Here is a 20,070-nt window from a genome sequence, read left to right as displayed (position 1 = left end):
ATAACGCAGAAGATATCACTGGTTGTCATTGAATTTAATTCATTCCACGTTCTGAATCAGAATTTTATTTGCCCAATCTGCAGTTTGGTGATACCTTGCAGACTGTATGTCTGGTATCTTACCCACTATATAGAAAAAATGGCGGAGATTTTTATATTCCTATTGTATTGTTTATAAAATAATAGTGTGGTGCCGTTATCCAGTCATGGCACGGTGGCATTATTTATACCCTATAATGTGGTAATATTTAGTCACTGCATTAATTACCTGGATAAAGTGTTACGCTGGGGTGCCTAGGGTCAAACCAGTAGACTTAGGTAATATGGTAGTAGGTTTTTGATATGTAATCCAAGAGCAGCATGATGTCAATATAATCACTAGTGATGAGCGAATAGCATTGCTCGAGTCTCCGAGCATTGTTAGTGCTCAGGGGTTTAGTTTTCATCGCCTCAGCTGCATGATGTACGGCTGCTGGACAGCCTGAATACATGTGGGAATTCCCTAACAAACAGGCATTCCTCCATGTATTCAGCCTGTCTAGCAGCCGTACATCATGAGGCGATGAAAACTAAATCTCCGAGCACTAACAAATACTCGGAAACCACCCGAGCGTGCTCCGGAAAACCCGAGCAACGAGTATACTCGTTCATCACTAATAATCACCTAACAGATCATTTAACCAGTCGCTCCGCTCCCCATTCACCCACTCGATTCTCACTGAATCTTGAGAACACTGCTGCTCATGCTAAAATCCCTGGGCCCCTGACATTGGGCCAGAATTTCTGACTTCTGGGAGGGTTATACGTAAGCGTGGAAAAGATCCCAGCGTCATGACATCACTGCACATATCATGATTTGCAAGTGCATGTGCAGAATGTCCCCAAACACTATTAAAGTCGGACATCCTGACCCAGCGTGAGATACCTGGGATTTCAGCACGAGCTGTGATGATCAGAAGTTACGACAAGGACCAAAAGGGTGACAGTGAATAGCAGAAAGGCTGGAGAGGTGAGCGGTGTCTATAAAAAGATTCATTTTAATGTGTAAGTGTTAAATATTAATTATTAATTGAATTATTAATATTCTCAATTCTGTACTGAGCACATTGCCTCTCGCTGACATTACAAAAGCTATTTCTGTATATGTAGCTCAGAGTATAAGTCAACACCATATAGAGGGAACACGTGGTCTGTGGGACATATAAATAACATCTCTTAGGAGGTGGAGGGACTTGTCACGTGGGGGCTGTCACCTCCTGCCTTCACCTTCATTCTCCATGGACGTCAGACAAGTCACAGAAGGAAGGAACAGCTGGTAGCCATGATTCTACTCCATGAAAGAAAGATGACTTCTACTACATCTCAGAAATGATGAGTAACAAGCGCTGATATTTACAAATTGACAATCTGTTCGTAACTATTTCATCTACTTTTATGTTTTGCTGCAATGTGGTTTTTCTGTGGACAATTCAATAAACCTACATTTTTTATGAAAATATCATGACATTCTTTCTTTAAGAGTAACGCACCTGGTAAAAAGTATTGATTAAATAAATATGCAAAATAAGCATTTTAACAGTAAGCACCTGTATACATGCATACTTGATGGAGACCCAGACATTTTTAATTTAGCTATAGCTGCTCATGTCATACTGTGCTGATGCATCATGTATTGACAGTACAGAAAAGAAAGAAAAAGAAGCAAAGTGAAATATCAAATTCAAGATTCTGAAGAGAAGAAATCAGGGTTTTGATAATGGTAATAAAAGTGCAGAGAATGAATATCATTCTTTATGTAATTTTAAACAGAAAGAAAAGTCTTTGGGAAAATACTGAATACTTATGACCATGCGATATTTCAGTTTTTCTTTTTTAATACATTTGCAAAAATTTCAATGTTTCTGTTTTTTTCAGTCAAGATGGGGTGCAGAGTGTACATTAATGAGAAAAAAGTAAACTTTTTGAATTTACCAAATGGCTGCAATGAAACAAGAGTGAAAAATTTAAAGGGGTCTGACTACTTTCCGTTACCCACTGTACCTAAGAGTAAAAAATGGCACACAAAAAAAACAGTTCATAGTGCTCATCATATTTCCCTTCTGGCTCACTGTCTAAATAAGGCTGCAGCATTGTTTTTTTCTAAAAAAAAAAATTAGCCATTTTTTCAAAATAATTTCTGTTGTGTGAATGCCAAACACACACACACACACACACACACACACACACACACACACACACACACACACACACACACACACAAAATGCTTATTTAACAAAGCTGCAATACATCTGTATTGTGTAATTTTTTTTAGCCATTATATTGCCATTTATATATAGCCATTTTGAACCAGTTACTGAAGAAGAAGTAAGCAGGCTCCTTGCATCTTCTCGCCCGACCACTTGCACCAGTGACCCCATTCCGTCACATCTCCTCCAGTCCCTTTCCCCGGCTGTCACCTCTCACATAACAAAAATATTCAACCTTTCCCTCACTTCCGGTATTTTTCCCTCCTCATTTAAGCATGCCATCATACATCCATTACTTAAAAAACCCGCCCTCGACCAAAATTGTGCCACTAATTATAGACCTGTCTCTAATCTTCCCTTCATCTCTAAACTCCTCGAACGCCTGGTCCACTCCCGTCTTACCCGCTATCTCTCAGTTAACTCTCTTCTCGACCCTCTTCAATCTGGCTTCCGCTCTTTACACTCTACTGAAACTGCCCTCACTAAAGTCTCTAATGACCTACTAACAGCTAAATCTAACGGTCACTACTCCATGCTAATTCTATTGGATCTTTCCGCAGCATTCGACACTGTGGATCATCAGCTCCTCCTCACTATGCTCCGCTCCATCGGCATCAAGGACACCGTTCTTTCTTGGTTCTCCTCCTATCTCTCTGACCGATCCTTCACTGTATGTTTTGCTGGTTCCTCCTCCTCTCACCTTCCCCTTACTGTTGGGGTTCCTCAAGGATCAGTCCTAGGCCCCCTCCTCTTCTCTTTGTATACTGCCCCTATTGGACAAACAATCAGTAGATTTGGGTTCCAGTACCATCTCTATGCTGATGACACCCAATTATTCACCTCTTCTCCTGCTTTCACTCCGACCTTCTTAGAAAACACCAGTGATTGTCTTACCGCTGTCTCTAACATCATGTCCTCCCTCTATCTGAAACTGAACCTGTCAAAAACTGAACTCCTCGTGTTCTCTCCCTCTACTAACCTACCTTTGCCTGACATTGCCATCTCCGTGTGCGGTTCAATCATTACTCCAAAGCAACATGCCCGCTGCCTTGGGGTCATCCTTGATTCCGAGCTTTCATTCACCCCCCACATCCGATCACTGGCTCGCTCTTCTTATCTGCATCTCAAAAACATTTCTAGAATTCGCCCTTTTCTTACTTTCGACTCTGCAAAAACTCTTACTGTTTCTCTTATTCATTCCCGTCTGGACTATTGTAACTCTCTACTAATCGGCCTCCCTCTTACCAAACTCTCCCCGCTCCAATCTGTCCTGAATGCTGCTGCCAGGATCATATTCCTCACCAACCGTTACACTGATGCCTCTACCTTGTGCCAGTCATTACACTGGCTACCCATCCACTCCAGAATCCAGTACAAAACTACTACCCTCATACACAAAGCACTCCATGGCTCAGCACCACCCTACATCTCCTCTCTGGTCTCAGTCTACCACCCTACCCGTGCCCTCCGCTCCGCTAATGACCTCAGGTTAGCATCCTCAATAATCAGAACCTCCCACTCCCATCTCCAAGACTTTACACGTGCTGCGCCGATTCTTTGGAATGCACTACCTAGGTTAATACGATGAATCCCCAATCCCCACAGTTTTAAGCGTGCCCTAAAAACGCATTTGTTCAGACTGGCCTACCGCCTCAACGCATTAACCTAACTATCCCTGTGTGGCCTATTTAAAATAGAAAAAACAAAACAAAACACATAATCAGGTTCCTTGCATCGTGTTCTCATACACTTTATGCAGTTAATAGCACTCTGTGTCTGTACTGCTACATACTTAGGCTGTTAACTGGTTCATGCAGCTTTACATGAACACCCGAGCCTTACACTATGGCTGGTCCGAACAACGAAAGCAATTGTTACCATCCACCTCTCGTGTCTCCCCTTTTCCTCATAGCTTGTAAGCTTGCGAGCAGGGCCCTCATTCCTCCTGGTATCTATTTTGAACTGTGATTTCTGTTATGCTGTAATGTCTATTGTCTGTACAAGTCCCCTCTATAAGTTGTAAAGCGCTGCGGAATATGTTGGCGCTATATAAATAAAAATTATTATTATTATTATATATGTATATATTTTTTTTAGCCCCTTCAAGACGCAGCCCTTTTTTGTTTTTGCATTTTCTTTTTTCTCTCCCCTCCTTCCCAGAGCCATAACTTTTTTATTTTTCTGTCAATATGGCCATGTGAGGGCTTATTTTTTGCGGGACGAGTTGTACTTTTGAACGACACCATTGGTTTTACCATGTCGTGTACTAGAAAATGGGAAAAAAATTCCAAGTGCGGTGAAATTACAAATAAAGTGAAATCCCACACTTGTTTTTTGTTTGGCTTCTTTGCTAGGTTCACTAAATGCTAAAACTGACCTGCCATTGTGATTCTCCAGGTCATTATGAGTTCATAGACACCAAACATGTCTAGGTTATTTTTTATCTAAGTGGTGAAAAAACATTCCAAACTGCTAAAAAAAAAAAAAAAGTGTGCCATTTTCTGATACCCGTAGCGTCTCCATTTTTCGGGATCTCGGGTCAGTTGAGGGCTTATTTTTTGCGTACCGAGCTGACGTTTTTAATGATACCACGTTTGTGTAGATACATTCTTTTGATCGCCCGTTATTGCATTTTAATGCAATGTCGCTGTGACCAAAAAAACATAATTATGGCGTTTTTAATTTTTTCCTCGCTACACCGTTTAGCTATCAGGTTAATCCCTTTTTTTATTTGATAGATCGGGCGATTATGAACACGGCGATACCAAATATGTGTAGGTTTGATTTTTTTTTATTATTGTTTTATTTTGAATGGAGCGAAAAGGGGGTGATTTAAACTTTTACATTTTTTTTTTTTATTTTTTCATATTTTTTAAAACATTTTTTAAAACTATTGCCATGGGCGGCTAGAAGCTGGCATAGCCTGATCGGCTCTGCTACATAGCAGCGATCATCAGATCGCTCCTATGTAGCTGAATTACAGGATTGCTATGAGCACCAACCACAGGGTGGCGCTCACAGCAAGCCCGCATCAACAAACATAGAGGTCTCAAGGAGACCTCAGGTTGTCTTGCCAATGCATATCTGACCCCCTAATGGCCGGAAGCGGTAGTTAAATGCCAGCGGCAGTTAACTAGTTAATAGCGGCAGGTGGATCGAGATTCCACCTGCCCTTATTGCGCGCACATGTCAGCTGTACAAAACAGCTGACATGTCGTGACTTTAATGTGGGCTCAGCGCCGGAGCCCACATGAAAGTGGGAAACACGGCATGCGCTGTACTAGTACGGCACACGTCGTGAAGGGGTTAATCGCATTTCACACGCAGCGGTGGTGCTGTGAGATCACCGGGAGTTCATGAGCTGATGAACTCGTGTGACCTTTCTCACGGCAGCTCAGGGCTATACACTGCAGGAGCGATGACAGCAGCCAGCTGGAACAGTCACATCTCTTAGGCCGGCCTCACACTCAGCGTATGTAAATACGGTCCGTTTTTTACGGCCGTAATATGCAGAAAAGTCCCCAAAATAGTGGTCCGTATGTCATCCGTAGGCAGGGTGTGTCAGCGTATTTTGCGCATGGCATCCTCCGTATGTAATCCGTATGGCATCCATACTGCGATATTTTCTCGCAGGCTTGCAAAACCGACATCTAATGGATTTATGTGCTCAAATGTTCGGTTCGGAAAAACATATATACAGTATATATATATATATATATATATATATATATATATATATATATATATATATATGTCATTGAGACACATATATATATATATATTCTGTATTTATATTTAATTCAGCGCGATATATGTGAAAAGCCGGTAATTCAATTGCCGGCTTTTCATTTCTCCTTCCTAAACCCGACAGGATATGAGACATGGTTTACGTACAGTAAACCATCTCATATCCCCTTTTTTTTTGCATATTCCACACTACTAATGTTAGTAGTGTGTATGTGCAAAATTTGGGCACTGTAGCTGCTAAAATAAAGGGTTAAATGGCTGAAAAAATTGGCGTGGGCTCCCGCGCAATTTTCTCCGCCAGAGTGGTAAAGCCAGTGACTGAGGGCAGATATTAATAGCCAGGAGAGGGTCCATCGTTATTGGCCCCCCTGGCTGCAAACATCTGCACCCAGCCACCCCAGAAAAGGCACATCTGGAAGATGCGCCTATTCTGGCACTTGGCCTCTCTCTTCCCACTCCCGTGTAGCGGTGGGATATGGGGTAATGAAGGGTTAATGTCACCTTGCTATTGTAAGGTGTCATTAAGCCAGATTAATAATGGAGAGGCGTCAATTATGACACCTATCCATTATTAATCCAATTGTATGAAAGGGTTAAAAACACACACACACACATTATTAAAAAGTATTTTAATGAAATAAACACACAGGTTGTTTTAATATTTTATTGCTCTCTCAATCCACCTGAAGACCCTCGCTCTGAAAATAATAAACCAACAATATACATACCTTCAGATGATCTGTCACGTCCCACGAAGTAAATCCATCTGAAGGGGTTAAATCATTTTACAGCCAGGAGCTGTGCTAAAGCACTCGCTCGTGCCTGTAAACCCCGGGGGCTGAATGGAAAGCAGGATGATCTGTACTTACCTTGAGTTGCGGTGAGGCGCCCTCTGCTGGATGTCCTCATGAACTGGAGCCTTGGAAAAGTTCCCACGCTCGAATTCATATGAGGACATCCAGCAGAGGGCACCTCACCGCAACTCAAGGTAAGTACAGATCATCCCGATTTCCATTCAGCACCCGGGGTTTACAGGCACGAGCGAGTGCTTTAGCACAGCTCCTGGCTGTAAAATGATTTAACCCCTTCAGATGGATTTACTTCGTAGGACGTGACAGATCATCTGAAGGTATGTATATTGTTGTTTTATTATTTTTCAGAGCGAGGGTCTTCAGGTGGATTGAGAGAGCAATAAAATATTAAAACAACCTGTGTGTTTATTTCATTAAAATACTTTTTAATAATGTGTGTGTGTGTTTTATTAACCCTTTCATACAATTGGATTAATAATGGATAGGTGTCATAATTGACGCCTCTCCATTATTAATCTGGCTTAATGTCACCTTACAATAGCAAGGTGACATTAACCCTTCATTACCCCATATCCCACCGCTACACGGGAGTGGGAAGAGAGTGGCCAAGTGCCAGAATAGGCGCATCTTCCAGATGTGCCTTTTCTGGGGTGGCTGGGGGCAGATGTTTGTAGCCGGGGGGGGGGCAATAACCATGGACCCTCTCCTCGCTATTAATATCTGCCCTCAGTCACTGGCTTTACCACTCTGGCGGAGAAAATTGCGCGGGAGCCCACGCCAATTTTTTCCGCAATTTAATCCTTTATTTTAGCAGCTACAGCGCCCAAATTTTGCACATACACACTACTAACATTAGTAGTGTGGAATATGCAAAAAAAAAAGGGATATGAGATGGTTTACTGTATGTAAACCATGTCTCATATCATGTCGGGTTTGTGAAGGAGAAATGAAAAGCCGGCAATTGAATTACCGGCTTTTCACTAACACCGCTGCGTATTTCTCGCAAGTCACACTGCTGGTCCGTGTGGAATCCGTATTTTTCTCGCCCCCATAGACTTTCATTGGTGATTTTTTTGCGCAATACGGTGACAAACGCAGCATGCTGCGATTTTCTACGGCCGTACAAGACCGTATATTACGGATGCGTAATATACGGCAGATAGGAGCTGGGCCATAGAGAATCATTGGGCCGTGTGTAATGCGTATTTTACGGACGTAGTTTATGCGCTCATACGTCCGTAAAACTCGCTAGTGTGAGGCCGGCCTTAATGTGACTGTTTTACAAGTGAGATCGCCGTAGGACACTCTGAAATACGTGGACTACTGCGGATAGGAGAGTATCTGGTTGTCTATTATTTTTTATTGTTTACAGGAGACAAGGGCATCAGGGATTAGGCGTTCGGTGAGCATAGTTTAATTTTTCAAATAATGGACCTAATTCTGGGTGTGTGTTTTTTATACAATATGACTATGGGGTTAGTAATGGGGTCGTCCAATAGACACCTCGCAATTACTAACCTCTGGTCTTGATGTCATCTGACAATACAAGGCTGATATAAACCCCAATATTATCACCCCATGTGCAAACGCACCAGGGCAAGTGGGAAGAGCAGGGCTAAGGGCCTGATTTGGTGCATCTTATGGATGTACCATTTCTGGGGTGGCTGAAAGCTGATGTTTTTAGTGTGGGAGGGGGCCAATATCCATGACCCCTTCCTAGGCTATTAATATCGGCCCGCAATTGTCTGTCTAGCCTATGCTGGTTAGATTTTATAGGGGGACCCCATGTCAATTTTGTTTCTGGGGTCCCCCTTATAAACTAGCCAGTAAAGGCTAAGCAAACAGCTGTGAAATGATATTAATAACCTGGGAACCTTTATGGCTACTGGCCCCTTCCGAGAATATTAACATTAGCCATTGTCTTTCACTCTACCAGTCATGAAAATTAATTGGAAGCCCACTTAATTTATTTTTTTTTTTGTAAAAATTAGGTACCGCTGTGCACACTGATTTCTGCCAGTTACTGTTTGGTTACAGCCTTTATAGGTTCATTCTGTTAACGCTCCTACATTGGCTGGTCACAGTGTGTGTGTGTATTTAACTCTTTAATTACTGGTTTAGAAAGGGTGTTTGGCTGACACCTCTTCATTACTAAACCTAGGGCTTTGGTGTCAGGGACAGCTGCTGACACCAAACCCTAATCCCATTAGGGTACGTGTCCACGGTCAGGATGGCCGGCGGTATCGCCGGAGCGGCGAAGCCGCTCAGCGCTAAGCCCCGCCCCCTTTCTGGGACGCAATGATGCTGGATGTGTTAACTGTACACATCCGGGATCATCGCACCCTCGCATAGCGCCCTGTGATATTACTTGCGGCGACGCAGCGTCGCCGCAGGTAGCACGGACATGCTGCGATCTGAAAAGACGAAAAGCATGTCCGGAGTCGCAGGGAAGTCAGATGCGTGTTTCCACGCATAGTGGACACGGGATTTCATAAAATCCCCTCCACTATGCTGGAACATCTGGACGCTGCGTGTTTGACGCTGCAGCTCTGCGCAGCGTCAAACAAGCAGCGTTTACTGACCGTGGACACACACCCTTACCGTGATGCCACTGCTTCAGAATGAAAAAAGAAGGAATTGAACCGGGAAATCACATCATTAATTTTTTTTTCCAAAAAATATCTTTATTTAGCTCAAAAAACATTCATTGCTGTACAAAAAAAACATGCAAATATGCACCAAAAAAGCAAGTTTTTGCAGCAGTGTTTTTTCTGTCTAGAGATGCTCAAACCTTGCAGAAATGTCTGCAAGCAAAAACTCACTGTGCGTACATACCCTTAGATTACATGAAAATAAGAAAATTTGTAATTGACCTGTTTTTTTACTCTGTTTTTATTCTGCCGCTGCTGCAAGAGCTTTTATCTTATGGCTGAGCAACATGACCGTATAACTCGTGTGTTAATCGCATCACACTGCACAGACTGGCCTGGCACCTCTCCTGACCTGAGCAAGACAGCGTGATGTATTTTTATGCAGCTGCCAAGCTCAGGTCAGGAGAGCCGACAGCCAGTAGGAGTTTTACGATGCGATTCTCCCATGAGAAATACAGCAGTCTGTCTCTGCTTTTTCATAGTTTACAGCTTCTTGCCAAGAAAATTGACCACTAGAGCTTTACCAAATATGAGCAGTAGCTACATTCCAGGCTTGGAACTTAACTTTTGTGGTCCCAGACACTTCTCGCCATCCCATTGCTTTCTATACAACAGTTAGCTGATCACCTCCCTCCCGCACCCTCTCAAATTCTGATCTTTTATCAGTCCTGCAAAATCATCAGTTTCAGCAACAGAATTTTCCAGAGCAGTTCTCGGAATCAACGCTTCTTGTTCCAAGACACTTCTCTCCATTTGCAAATACCAGTGTACACTTCAGAACTAGTGCAGTGACAGACCATTTATTCCTAGTATCACTAGCTTAGGAAAAGGAAACGGTCACTCAAGAAGCTTTCGCAGCTCAGCAATAAGAAAGTGACAAGCCTGGAGAACTGTGAATGGCTCAGTATACAACTGCTTGCCTCAGATGTGATATTACTGTAGGGCATGAAGATTATATTCATGTATACGCTGGTGTTGATTAGGGACAAGGAATGGTTTGAGTCAGGGACTCACCAGTCCATCTGCTGGTTCCTGGAAGGGCCAGTCTGATCCTATGTGGGTGTAGGCCTATTCTATGTCTACAGATTTCAGCTTCTGTATTCCTCAGTATAGCATAAGACCCTCGAGCAACACCGACCAGTGCAGTGGAAAGTCAGTTGTAATATATAAGCTGACAACTGCTGATGATGGTGTGGCTACAGCTTCTGAGCACATGGCAGTTGTTTATTATTGTGCTGTAAGCACATCCCGCTAGTAATGTAAAAGAAAGCATTCTTACCAACTATTAGTAATTACGTACTTACCTGTCATGAGTCATTTGCTGGACAAGTTCTTGCCAATGTCGACTTGCACTCAAATCAACCTTGTACATATTGCGAATGTGTTGAATAACATTTTTTCTCTCCATTCCCTGAGACAAACACACACTCTGAGTTATTTCACCAGCTATTTTGGAAATCTCTTTCAATTTTGAGTCTAGACGTTGGAAAAGTCTGTGAAGCAGGATGAAAATAAAAAAAGTTAATATAATGAAAATGCCATTAACTCTTCCACCAAAAAAAGTGTATTGTCAGTACGTTTGACTGACAGGTGCTCCTTCAATAGGCGCTTCTGGTCAGTAACAGTGTATTCACATGCCAGGATTTGTTGAAAAATAGAAGAAACACCTGTTGCATTTTGGCTCAATTTTAGTTAAACTTAGAACTTGTGGTCACATATATCCTGTGGAGTACTGCTAATAAGAGAAGAAGGAGGCTGTCGTATTATCTGGAGACTACTAACTGGTAACATCTGTACATCATCTGCAGCCCATATAACACACTTGCCAGTGGACTAGCAAATGAAAAAGGTTAGAAATATTTATGAAGTATAGTGATAGTTTAATATGATCCCTGCATTTGTATAAGTATTTGTGTAAAGCAATCCTGCTTGTGAAGATGCATGCGTATCAAGCTGTTGTGTATACGCCTATATGAAGCAGATCCTGAAACTTGTCATGTACCATTGGAGTTCACTATTAGGACCTGAAGAGATTCATTTTTCCTCATCTTCTTAGATCAAAAGGAAAATCTTAGTGTGGATCAAAGGGGTATAGAATTGTTTACTAATATTTTTTTAGGAAAACTTTCCTGTCTACAATTAGACACACACCAATACTCCCTCTGCCCTAAAATGATTTGGGGGAAATGGATGTTTTAAATGTGATGCAAAAAGAAACCTACATTGGAGATCCCACAGAAGGTGGCTGCAATGAGTTCCATTTCCTAAAAAATTTTTTTTACATACCGTAATTGTTTAGATCAGTAGCTAAATGGAATGCATGTGTGTAATGACAGTACAGCCCAAATCTAAAGGTAAAACCATGGTGCGTCAGTGGTTAGCACAGTTACTTTGCACTGCTGGTCCCCAGGTTCAAATGTTACTATGTTCTTCCCATGTTTTCACGCATTCAAATAAAGCAGGCAAAAGTAATTAATCAGTTACCCCTCCTGTGTCAACTGTAGAAGATTTAATCCCAAATAGACCACTCTCCTGGTGCAAAAATGGTATTCATCCAATTAGTTATCTTTTATGAAACAGGCTACCCAGCTAACTTCGAAAATCTCAAAGATCATCACCAGATAACCAAACAAGATCTATATATATATATATATATATATATATATATATATATATATATATATATATATATATATATATATATATAAGAGGCAGCGTGATTACTCGCTAATCCCGCCCCCTGCACAGTAGCTCCACCCCCCACATCACCACACATAATCCCGCCCCCACCACATCACCACACAATCCCACCCCCCCACCACATCACCACACACAATCCCACCCCCACCACATTACCACACATAATCCTGCCCCCCACCCCATTACCACACAATCTCGCCCCATCACATTAACACACAAAATCCTGCCCCCCCACCAGATTACCACACAACCCCGCCCCCCCACCACATAACCACACATAATCACGCCCAACACATCACCACACATAATCCCGCCCCCAACACATCACCACACATAATCCTGCCCCTCACCCCATTACCACACATAATCCCGCCCCCCACATCACCACACATAATCCCACCCCCCACATCACCACACAATCCGCCCCCCCACCACATCACCACACATAATCCCACCCCCACCACATCACCACACATAATCTCGCCCCTCACCACATCACCACACATAATCCCGCCCCCACCACACCACACATAATCCCGCCCCCCACCACATCACCACACAATCCCACCCCCCCACCACATCACCACACACAATCCCACCCCCCCACCACATCACCACACACAATCCCACCCCCACCACATTACCACACATAATCCTGCCCCCCACCCCATTACCACACAATCTCGCCCCATCACATTAACACACAAAATCCTGCCCCCCCACCAGATTACCACACAACCCCGCCCCCCCACCACATAACCACACATAATCACGCCCAACACATCACCACACATAATCCCGCCCCCAACACATCACCACACATAATCCTTCCCCTCACCCCATTACCACACATAATCCCGCCCCCCACATCACCACACATAATCCCACCCCCCACATCACCACACAATCCGCCCCCCCACCACATCACCACACATAATCCCACCCCCACCACATCACCACACATAATCTCGCCCCTCACCACACATAATCCCGCCCCCACCACACCACACATAATCCCGCCCCCCACCACATCACCACACATAATCCCGCTCCCCACCACATCACCACACATAATCCCGCCCCCACCACATCACCACAGATAATCCCACCCCGCCACCACATTACCACACATATTCCCGCCCCCCACCACATATAATCTCGCCCCCACATCACCACACATAATCTCGCCCCCCACCACATCACCACACATAATCCCACCCCCCACCACATCACCACACATAATCCCGCCCCCCACCACATCACCACACAATCTCGCTCCCCCACATCACCACACATAATCCCGCCCCCACCACATCACCACACATAATCCCGCCCCCCACATTACCACACATAATCCCGCCCCCCACATTACCACACATAATTCCGCCCCCACCACATCACCACACATAATCTCGCTCCCCCACATCACCACACATAATCCCGCCCCCCACATCACCACACATAATCCCGCCCCCCACCACATCACCACACACAATCCCACCTCTCACCACATCACCACACATAAGACCACCCCCCACCACATACAATCCCACCCCTCACATCACCACACACAATCCCACCCCCCACATCACCACACATAATTCCACCCCCCCACCACATCACCACACAATCCCACCCCCACATTACCACACATAATCCCGCCCCTCACCACATTACCACACACAATCCCGCCCCCCACATCACTACACATAATACCGCCCCCCACCCCATTACCACACACAATCCCGCCCACCGCCACATTACCACACATAATCCTGCCCCCCACCCCATTACCACACAATCTCGCCCCATCACATTACCACACACAATCCTGCCCCCCCCACCACATTACCACACACAATCCCGCCCCCAACCACAATACCACACAACCCCGCCCCCCCACCACATAACCACACATAATCCCGCCCCCAACACATCCCAACACATAATCCCGACCCCAACACATCACCACACATAATCCCGCCCCCAACACATCACCACACATAATGCCGCCCCTCACCCCATTACCACACATAATCCCGCCCCCCACATCACCACACATAATCCCAACCCCCCACCACATCACCACACAATACGCCCCCCACCACATCACCACACATAATCCCACCCCACCACCACATATAATCTCGCCCCCCACCACATCACCACACAATCCCGCCCCCACCACATCACCACACATAATCCCGCCCCCCACCACATCACCACACATAATCCCGCCCCCCACCACATTACCACAGATAATCCCGCCCCCCACAACATAACCACACATAATCCCGCCCCCCACCACATCACTACACATAATCCCGCACCCACCACATTACCACAGATAATCCCGCCCCCACCACATTACCACACATATTCCCGCCTCCCACCACATATAATCTCGCCCCCACCACATCACCACACATAATCCCGCCCCTCACCACATCACCACACATAATCCCGCCCCCACATTACCACAGATAATCCCGCCCCCACCACATTACCACACATATTCCCGCCCCCCACCACATATAATCTCGCCCCACCACATCACCACACATAATCCCGCCCCCCACCACATCACCACACATAATTCCACCCCCCCACCACATCACCACACATAATCCCGCCCCCCCACCACATCATCACACATAATCCCGCCCCCCACCACATTACCACAGATAATCCCGCCCCCACCACATTACCACACATATTCCCGCCCCCACCACATATAATCTCGCCCCACCACATCACCACACATAATCCCGCCCCCCACCACATCACCACACATAATCCCGCCCCCCCACCACATATAATCCAGCCCCCCCACCACATCATCACACATAATCCTGCCCCCCACCACATTACCACAGATAATCCCACCCCACCACCACATTACCACACATAATCCCGCCCCCACCACATCACCACGCATAATCCCGCCCCCACAACATAACCACACATAATCCCGCCCCCCACCACATCACTACACATAATCCCGCCCCCACATTACCACAGATAATCCCGCCCCCCCACATTACCACACAAATTCCCGCCCCCACCACATCACCACACACAATCCCGCCCCCCCACCACACATAATCCCGCCCCCACCACACTACCACACATAATCCCGCCCCCACCACATTACCACACATAATCCCGCTCCCACCACATTACCACACATAATCCCGCCCCCACCACATCGCCACACATAATCCCGCCCCTTACCACACATAATCCTGCCCCCCAACACATCACCACACATTATCCAGCCCCCCAACCCCATTACCGCACATAATCCCGCCCCCACAACTACACATAATCCCGACCCCCACCAGATTACCACAGATAATCCCGCCCCCCACCACATTACAACACATAATCCCACACCCCAACCACATTACCCCAGATAATCCGCCCCCCACCACATTACCACACATAATCCTGCCCCCCACCACATTACCACACATAATCCTGCCCACCCACATTACCACACATAATCCCGCCCTCCAACCACATCACCACACGTAATTCCACACCCCACCACATCACCACACATAATCCCGCCCCCCACATCACCACACATAATCCCACCCCCTCACATTACCACAGATAATCCTGCCCCCCAGCACATTACCACACATAATCCCACCCCCCACCAAATTACCACACATAATCCCGCCCCCCACCACACATAATCCCGCCTCCATCACATTAGCACACATAATCCTGCCCCCCATTACCACACGAGGCTACGTCCCAACACAATACCACGAGGCTCCGTCCCCACACATTACCACACGAGGCTCCATCCCCACACATTACCACACGAGGCTCCATCCCCACACATTACCACACGAGGCTCTGTCCCCACGCATTACCACATGAGGCTCCGTTTCCCCACATTTCCACAAGAGGCTGTCCCCACACATTACCACACGAGGCTCCATCCCCACACATTACCACATGAGGCTTTGTCCCCACACATTACCACACGAGGCTCAGTCCCCACACATTACCACATGAGGCTCCGTCCACACACATTACCACACGAGGCTCCGATCCCCACATTACCACATGAGGCTCCGTCCCCACACATTACCACACGAGGCTCCGTCCCCACACATTACCACATGAGGATCCATCCCCCCACATTACCACACAATACTACGTCCCCCCACATTACCACACGAGGCCCAATCCCCACACATTACCACACGAGGCTCCGTCCCCACACATTACGACACGAGGCTCCTTCCCCACACATTACCACATGAGGCTCCATCCCCCCACATTACCACACGAGGCTCAGTCCCCACACATTACCACATGAGGCTCCGTCCACACACATTACCACATGAGGCTCCGATCCCCACATTACCACATGAGGCTCCGTACCCACACATTACCACATGAGGCTCCATCCCTGCACATTACCACACGAGGCTCCTGAGCATGCCGAGCGTTAGCTGGCTGAAAACAGCTAGTTTTTACATATACGGTAATTGCAAATCACACATTTTCTAATTCTAATTATCTAAATTCAGTTCAAATGGACAAAATAGTAATTACTTCCCTTGTTACTCCAATCCTCCAAAACAACTGGAGGATTTAGGATGTAAATAATGATTAATTCCTACAGAAAACAGCAAACACCCTGGTCAAGAAACAGACTTTGATAAGTCTTTCACAGAGGATGTCTATTCTGCTGCCAGTAGGACAGACTCTGCAAGAAATCCATTATTAAGTTCTTCCCAGGTTGTACCTTTTACTTTTCAAACTGAATAAACTTAAGAATTAAGTACAGTCATTGATAGACCATTATTTTTAATCTTTAAAGAGTCCATAATAACAGGGTCTGTACCACAGGATTGGCGTATAGCAAATGTGGTGCCAATATTCAAAAAAGGTGACAAAAAATGAACTCGGAAATTATAGGCCAGTAAGCTTAACCTCTACTGTGGGTAAAATCCTGGAGGGCATTCTAAGGGATGCTATACTGGAGTATCTGAAGAGGAATAACCTCATGACCCAATACCAACATGGGTTTACTAGGGACTGTTCCTGCCAGACTAATCTGATCAATTTCTATGAAGAGGTAAGTTCCGGACTGGACCAAGGGAACCCAATGGATGTAGTGTATATGGACTTTTCAAAAGCTTTTGATACGGTGCCAGACAAAAGGTTGATACATGAAATGAGAATAATGGGGATAGGTGAACATATGTGTAAGTGGGTTAAGAGCTGGCTCAGGGATAGGAAACAAAGGGTGGTTATTAATGGAGGACACTCGGACTGGGTCGCGGTTAGCAGTGGGGTACCACAGGGGTCAGTATTGGGCCCTCTTCTTTTTAACATATTTATTAATGACCTTGTAGGGGCATACAGAGTGGAATTTCAATATTTGCAGATAACACTAAACTCTGCAGGGTAATCAATACAGAGGAGGATAATTTTATATTACAAGATGATTTATGTAAACTAGAAGCTTGGGCTGATAAATGGCAAATGAGCTTTAATGGGGATAAATGTAAGGTCATGCACTTGGGTAGAAGTAATAAGATGTATAACTATGTGCTTAATTCTAAAACTCTGGGCAAAACCGTCAATGAAAAAGACCTGGGTGTATGGGTGGATGACAAACTCATATTCAGTGGCCAGTGTCAGGCAGCTGCTACAAAGGCAACTAAAATAATGGGATGCATTAAAAGAGGCATAGATGCTCATGAGGAGAACATAATTTTACCTCTATACAAGTCACTAGTGCGACCAGACTTAGAATACTGTGTACAGTTCTGGTCTCCGGTGTATAAGAAAGACATAGCTGAACTAGAGCGGGTGCAGAAAAGAGCAACCAAGGTTATTAGAGGACTGGGGGGTCCGCAATACCAAGATAGGTTATTATACTTGGGGCTATTTAGTTTGGAAAAACGAAGGCTAAGGGGTGATCTTATTTTAATGTACAAATATATGAGGGGACAGTACAAAGACCTTTCTGATGATCTTTTTAATGATAGACCTGAGACAGGGACAAGGGGGCATCCTCTACGTCTGGAGGAAAGAAGATTTAAGCATAATAACAGACGCGGATTCTTTACTGTAAGAGCAGTGAGACTATGGAACTCTCTGCCATATAATGTTGTAATGAGTGATTCATTAATTAAATTTAAGAGGGGACTGGATGCCTTTCTTGAAAAGTATAATGTTACAGGGTATATATACTAGATTCCTTGATAGGGCGTTGATCCAGGGAACTAGTCTGATTGCTCTATGTGGAGTCGGGAAGGAATTTTTTTCCCCAGTGTGGAGCTTACTCTTTGCCACATGGTTTTTTTTTGCCTTCCTCTGGATCAACATGTTAGGGCATGTTAGGTTACGCTATGGGTTAAACTAGATGGACTTAGAGTCTTCCTTCAACCTTAATAACTATGTTACTATGTATTCTGCCTGTGTTGCTGATGTGCTAGAGAGAATGTGGGAATACACAGTAGTGCAGTGGATATAAAAAGTCTACACACCCATATTAAAATGTTAGGTCTATGCCATGTAAAAAAAAAATCATACCAAGGAGAATAATTTCAAAACTTTTTTCCTTCTTTAAAGAGGTTGTCCACTACTTTTATGCTGTTGGCCAATCCTTAGGATTGGTCATCAAAATGTGATCAGCCAGGGTCTGGAACCCCTACCAATCAACTGTTATCTGTGGCCGCTGGCCAGAAGTACTTACTTAAGGAGCTGGCTGTCTACATGCAATGGCTGCCATAAGGCCACTACACATCGGCCTCATATACAAATCAATAGGAGGCGGATGTGCAGTAACAAGCTCCGGCCACTTCAAGTAAACGGCCAGCTCTGCAAGCGAATACTTCTGGGCGGCAGCTGATTGGCGGAGGTGCCAAACCCCTGCCAATCACACATTGATGACCTATCCTATCCTAAGGCTGATAACATTGACCTGTTGGCAAGGGTGGCAAGATGGAAGACTTTTTCTTTTTCTTAACAAAGAATAACATCCCCGCCCGGCTATGTGTAGACAAAACCTATATCATATTTCTGTCCAACTGCTACACTGATGCCTCCATGCTGTGCCAGTCATTGCAAAAACTACTGGCTACCCATCCACTGCAGAATCCAATATAAATTTTTCACTCTTACACACACAGCTCTCCACAGTTCTTCACCGGCCTACATATCCATTATCTCTACCTATCTGTCCTCTTCATTCCACTATTGACCAATGACTAACATTCTCTATAACCTGAACTTGACACTCCCACCTCCAGGACTTCTCTTGTGCTGCCCCAGTTTCTGGAATGCACTACCCCACACAATCCGGTTAATTCCCTGTATCCATAGTTTGAAGCGTGCCCTAAAAACACTTTTCTTTAGAATAGCCTATCACCTCACCTATCTAATTAACTATTCCCTGTTCTGTCTTCCACACACTCAGCAACACTGTGTATTTGTACTTTTACGGATACTGGCTGGTGATTATTATTAGAATGCTTCTGTATATAAACTAATGGCTGGTGCACATCACGTCAGCTGCCATTTGACATTCCTTTTGTACGTCACTTGATGTCATCCTGCGGTTGCTGAGTGACATTTGAATAAGATGATGGTCATCCCGGTCAGTGGAGGGTCTTTTTCACCCTTTGCCGGTCTGTAGCTTTGCTGTCCCCAATGTCTGCTGCTTGACCTTGTTGTAATGGACTGCCATCTTAGAAATTTTAAGGATGGAGGCAACATGATGCTCACTGTGTCCGTCTGTTAGTAAAGCCAGAATTGAGCCCTTCTTTTCCTCACTCAAGACTTTTCTTTTCAACTCCTTTGGTATAATTAAGTTATTTTTTCATTCCTATTACTTTTGGGATATTACTAGCACTTGTTTTGCCATCCAACTTGTCC

General features: G+C 44.9%; 1 protein-coding gene across 1 annotated transcript in view; it reads right to left on the bottom strand.

Moving 5' to 3' along the window:
• Window positions 1-20,070, bottom strand: part of LYST (lysosomal trafficking regulator) — a 591,077-nt gene that overhangs the window by 203,703 nt on the left and 367,304 nt on the right. Inside the window, exon 33 of the mRNA XM_077289098.1 lies at window positions 10,761-10,949. Coding sequence (XP_077145213.1) covers window positions 10,761-10,949 — 189 coding nt within the window. The remainder of the gene's footprint in view (window positions 1-10,760; window positions 10,950-20,070) is intronic.

Source organism: Ranitomeya variabilis, chromosome 2 (genome assembly GCF_051348905.1).
Source record: "Ranitomeya variabilis isolate aRanVar5 chromosome 2, aRanVar5.hap1, whole genome shotgun sequence".
NCBI classification, from domain to species: Eukaryota; Metazoa; Chordata; class Amphibia; order Anura; family Dendrobatidae; genus Ranitomeya; species Ranitomeya variabilis.
The sequence above is the reverse complement of the archived record's forward strand: the minus strand, read 5'-3'. Positions and strand labels throughout refer to the sequence as shown.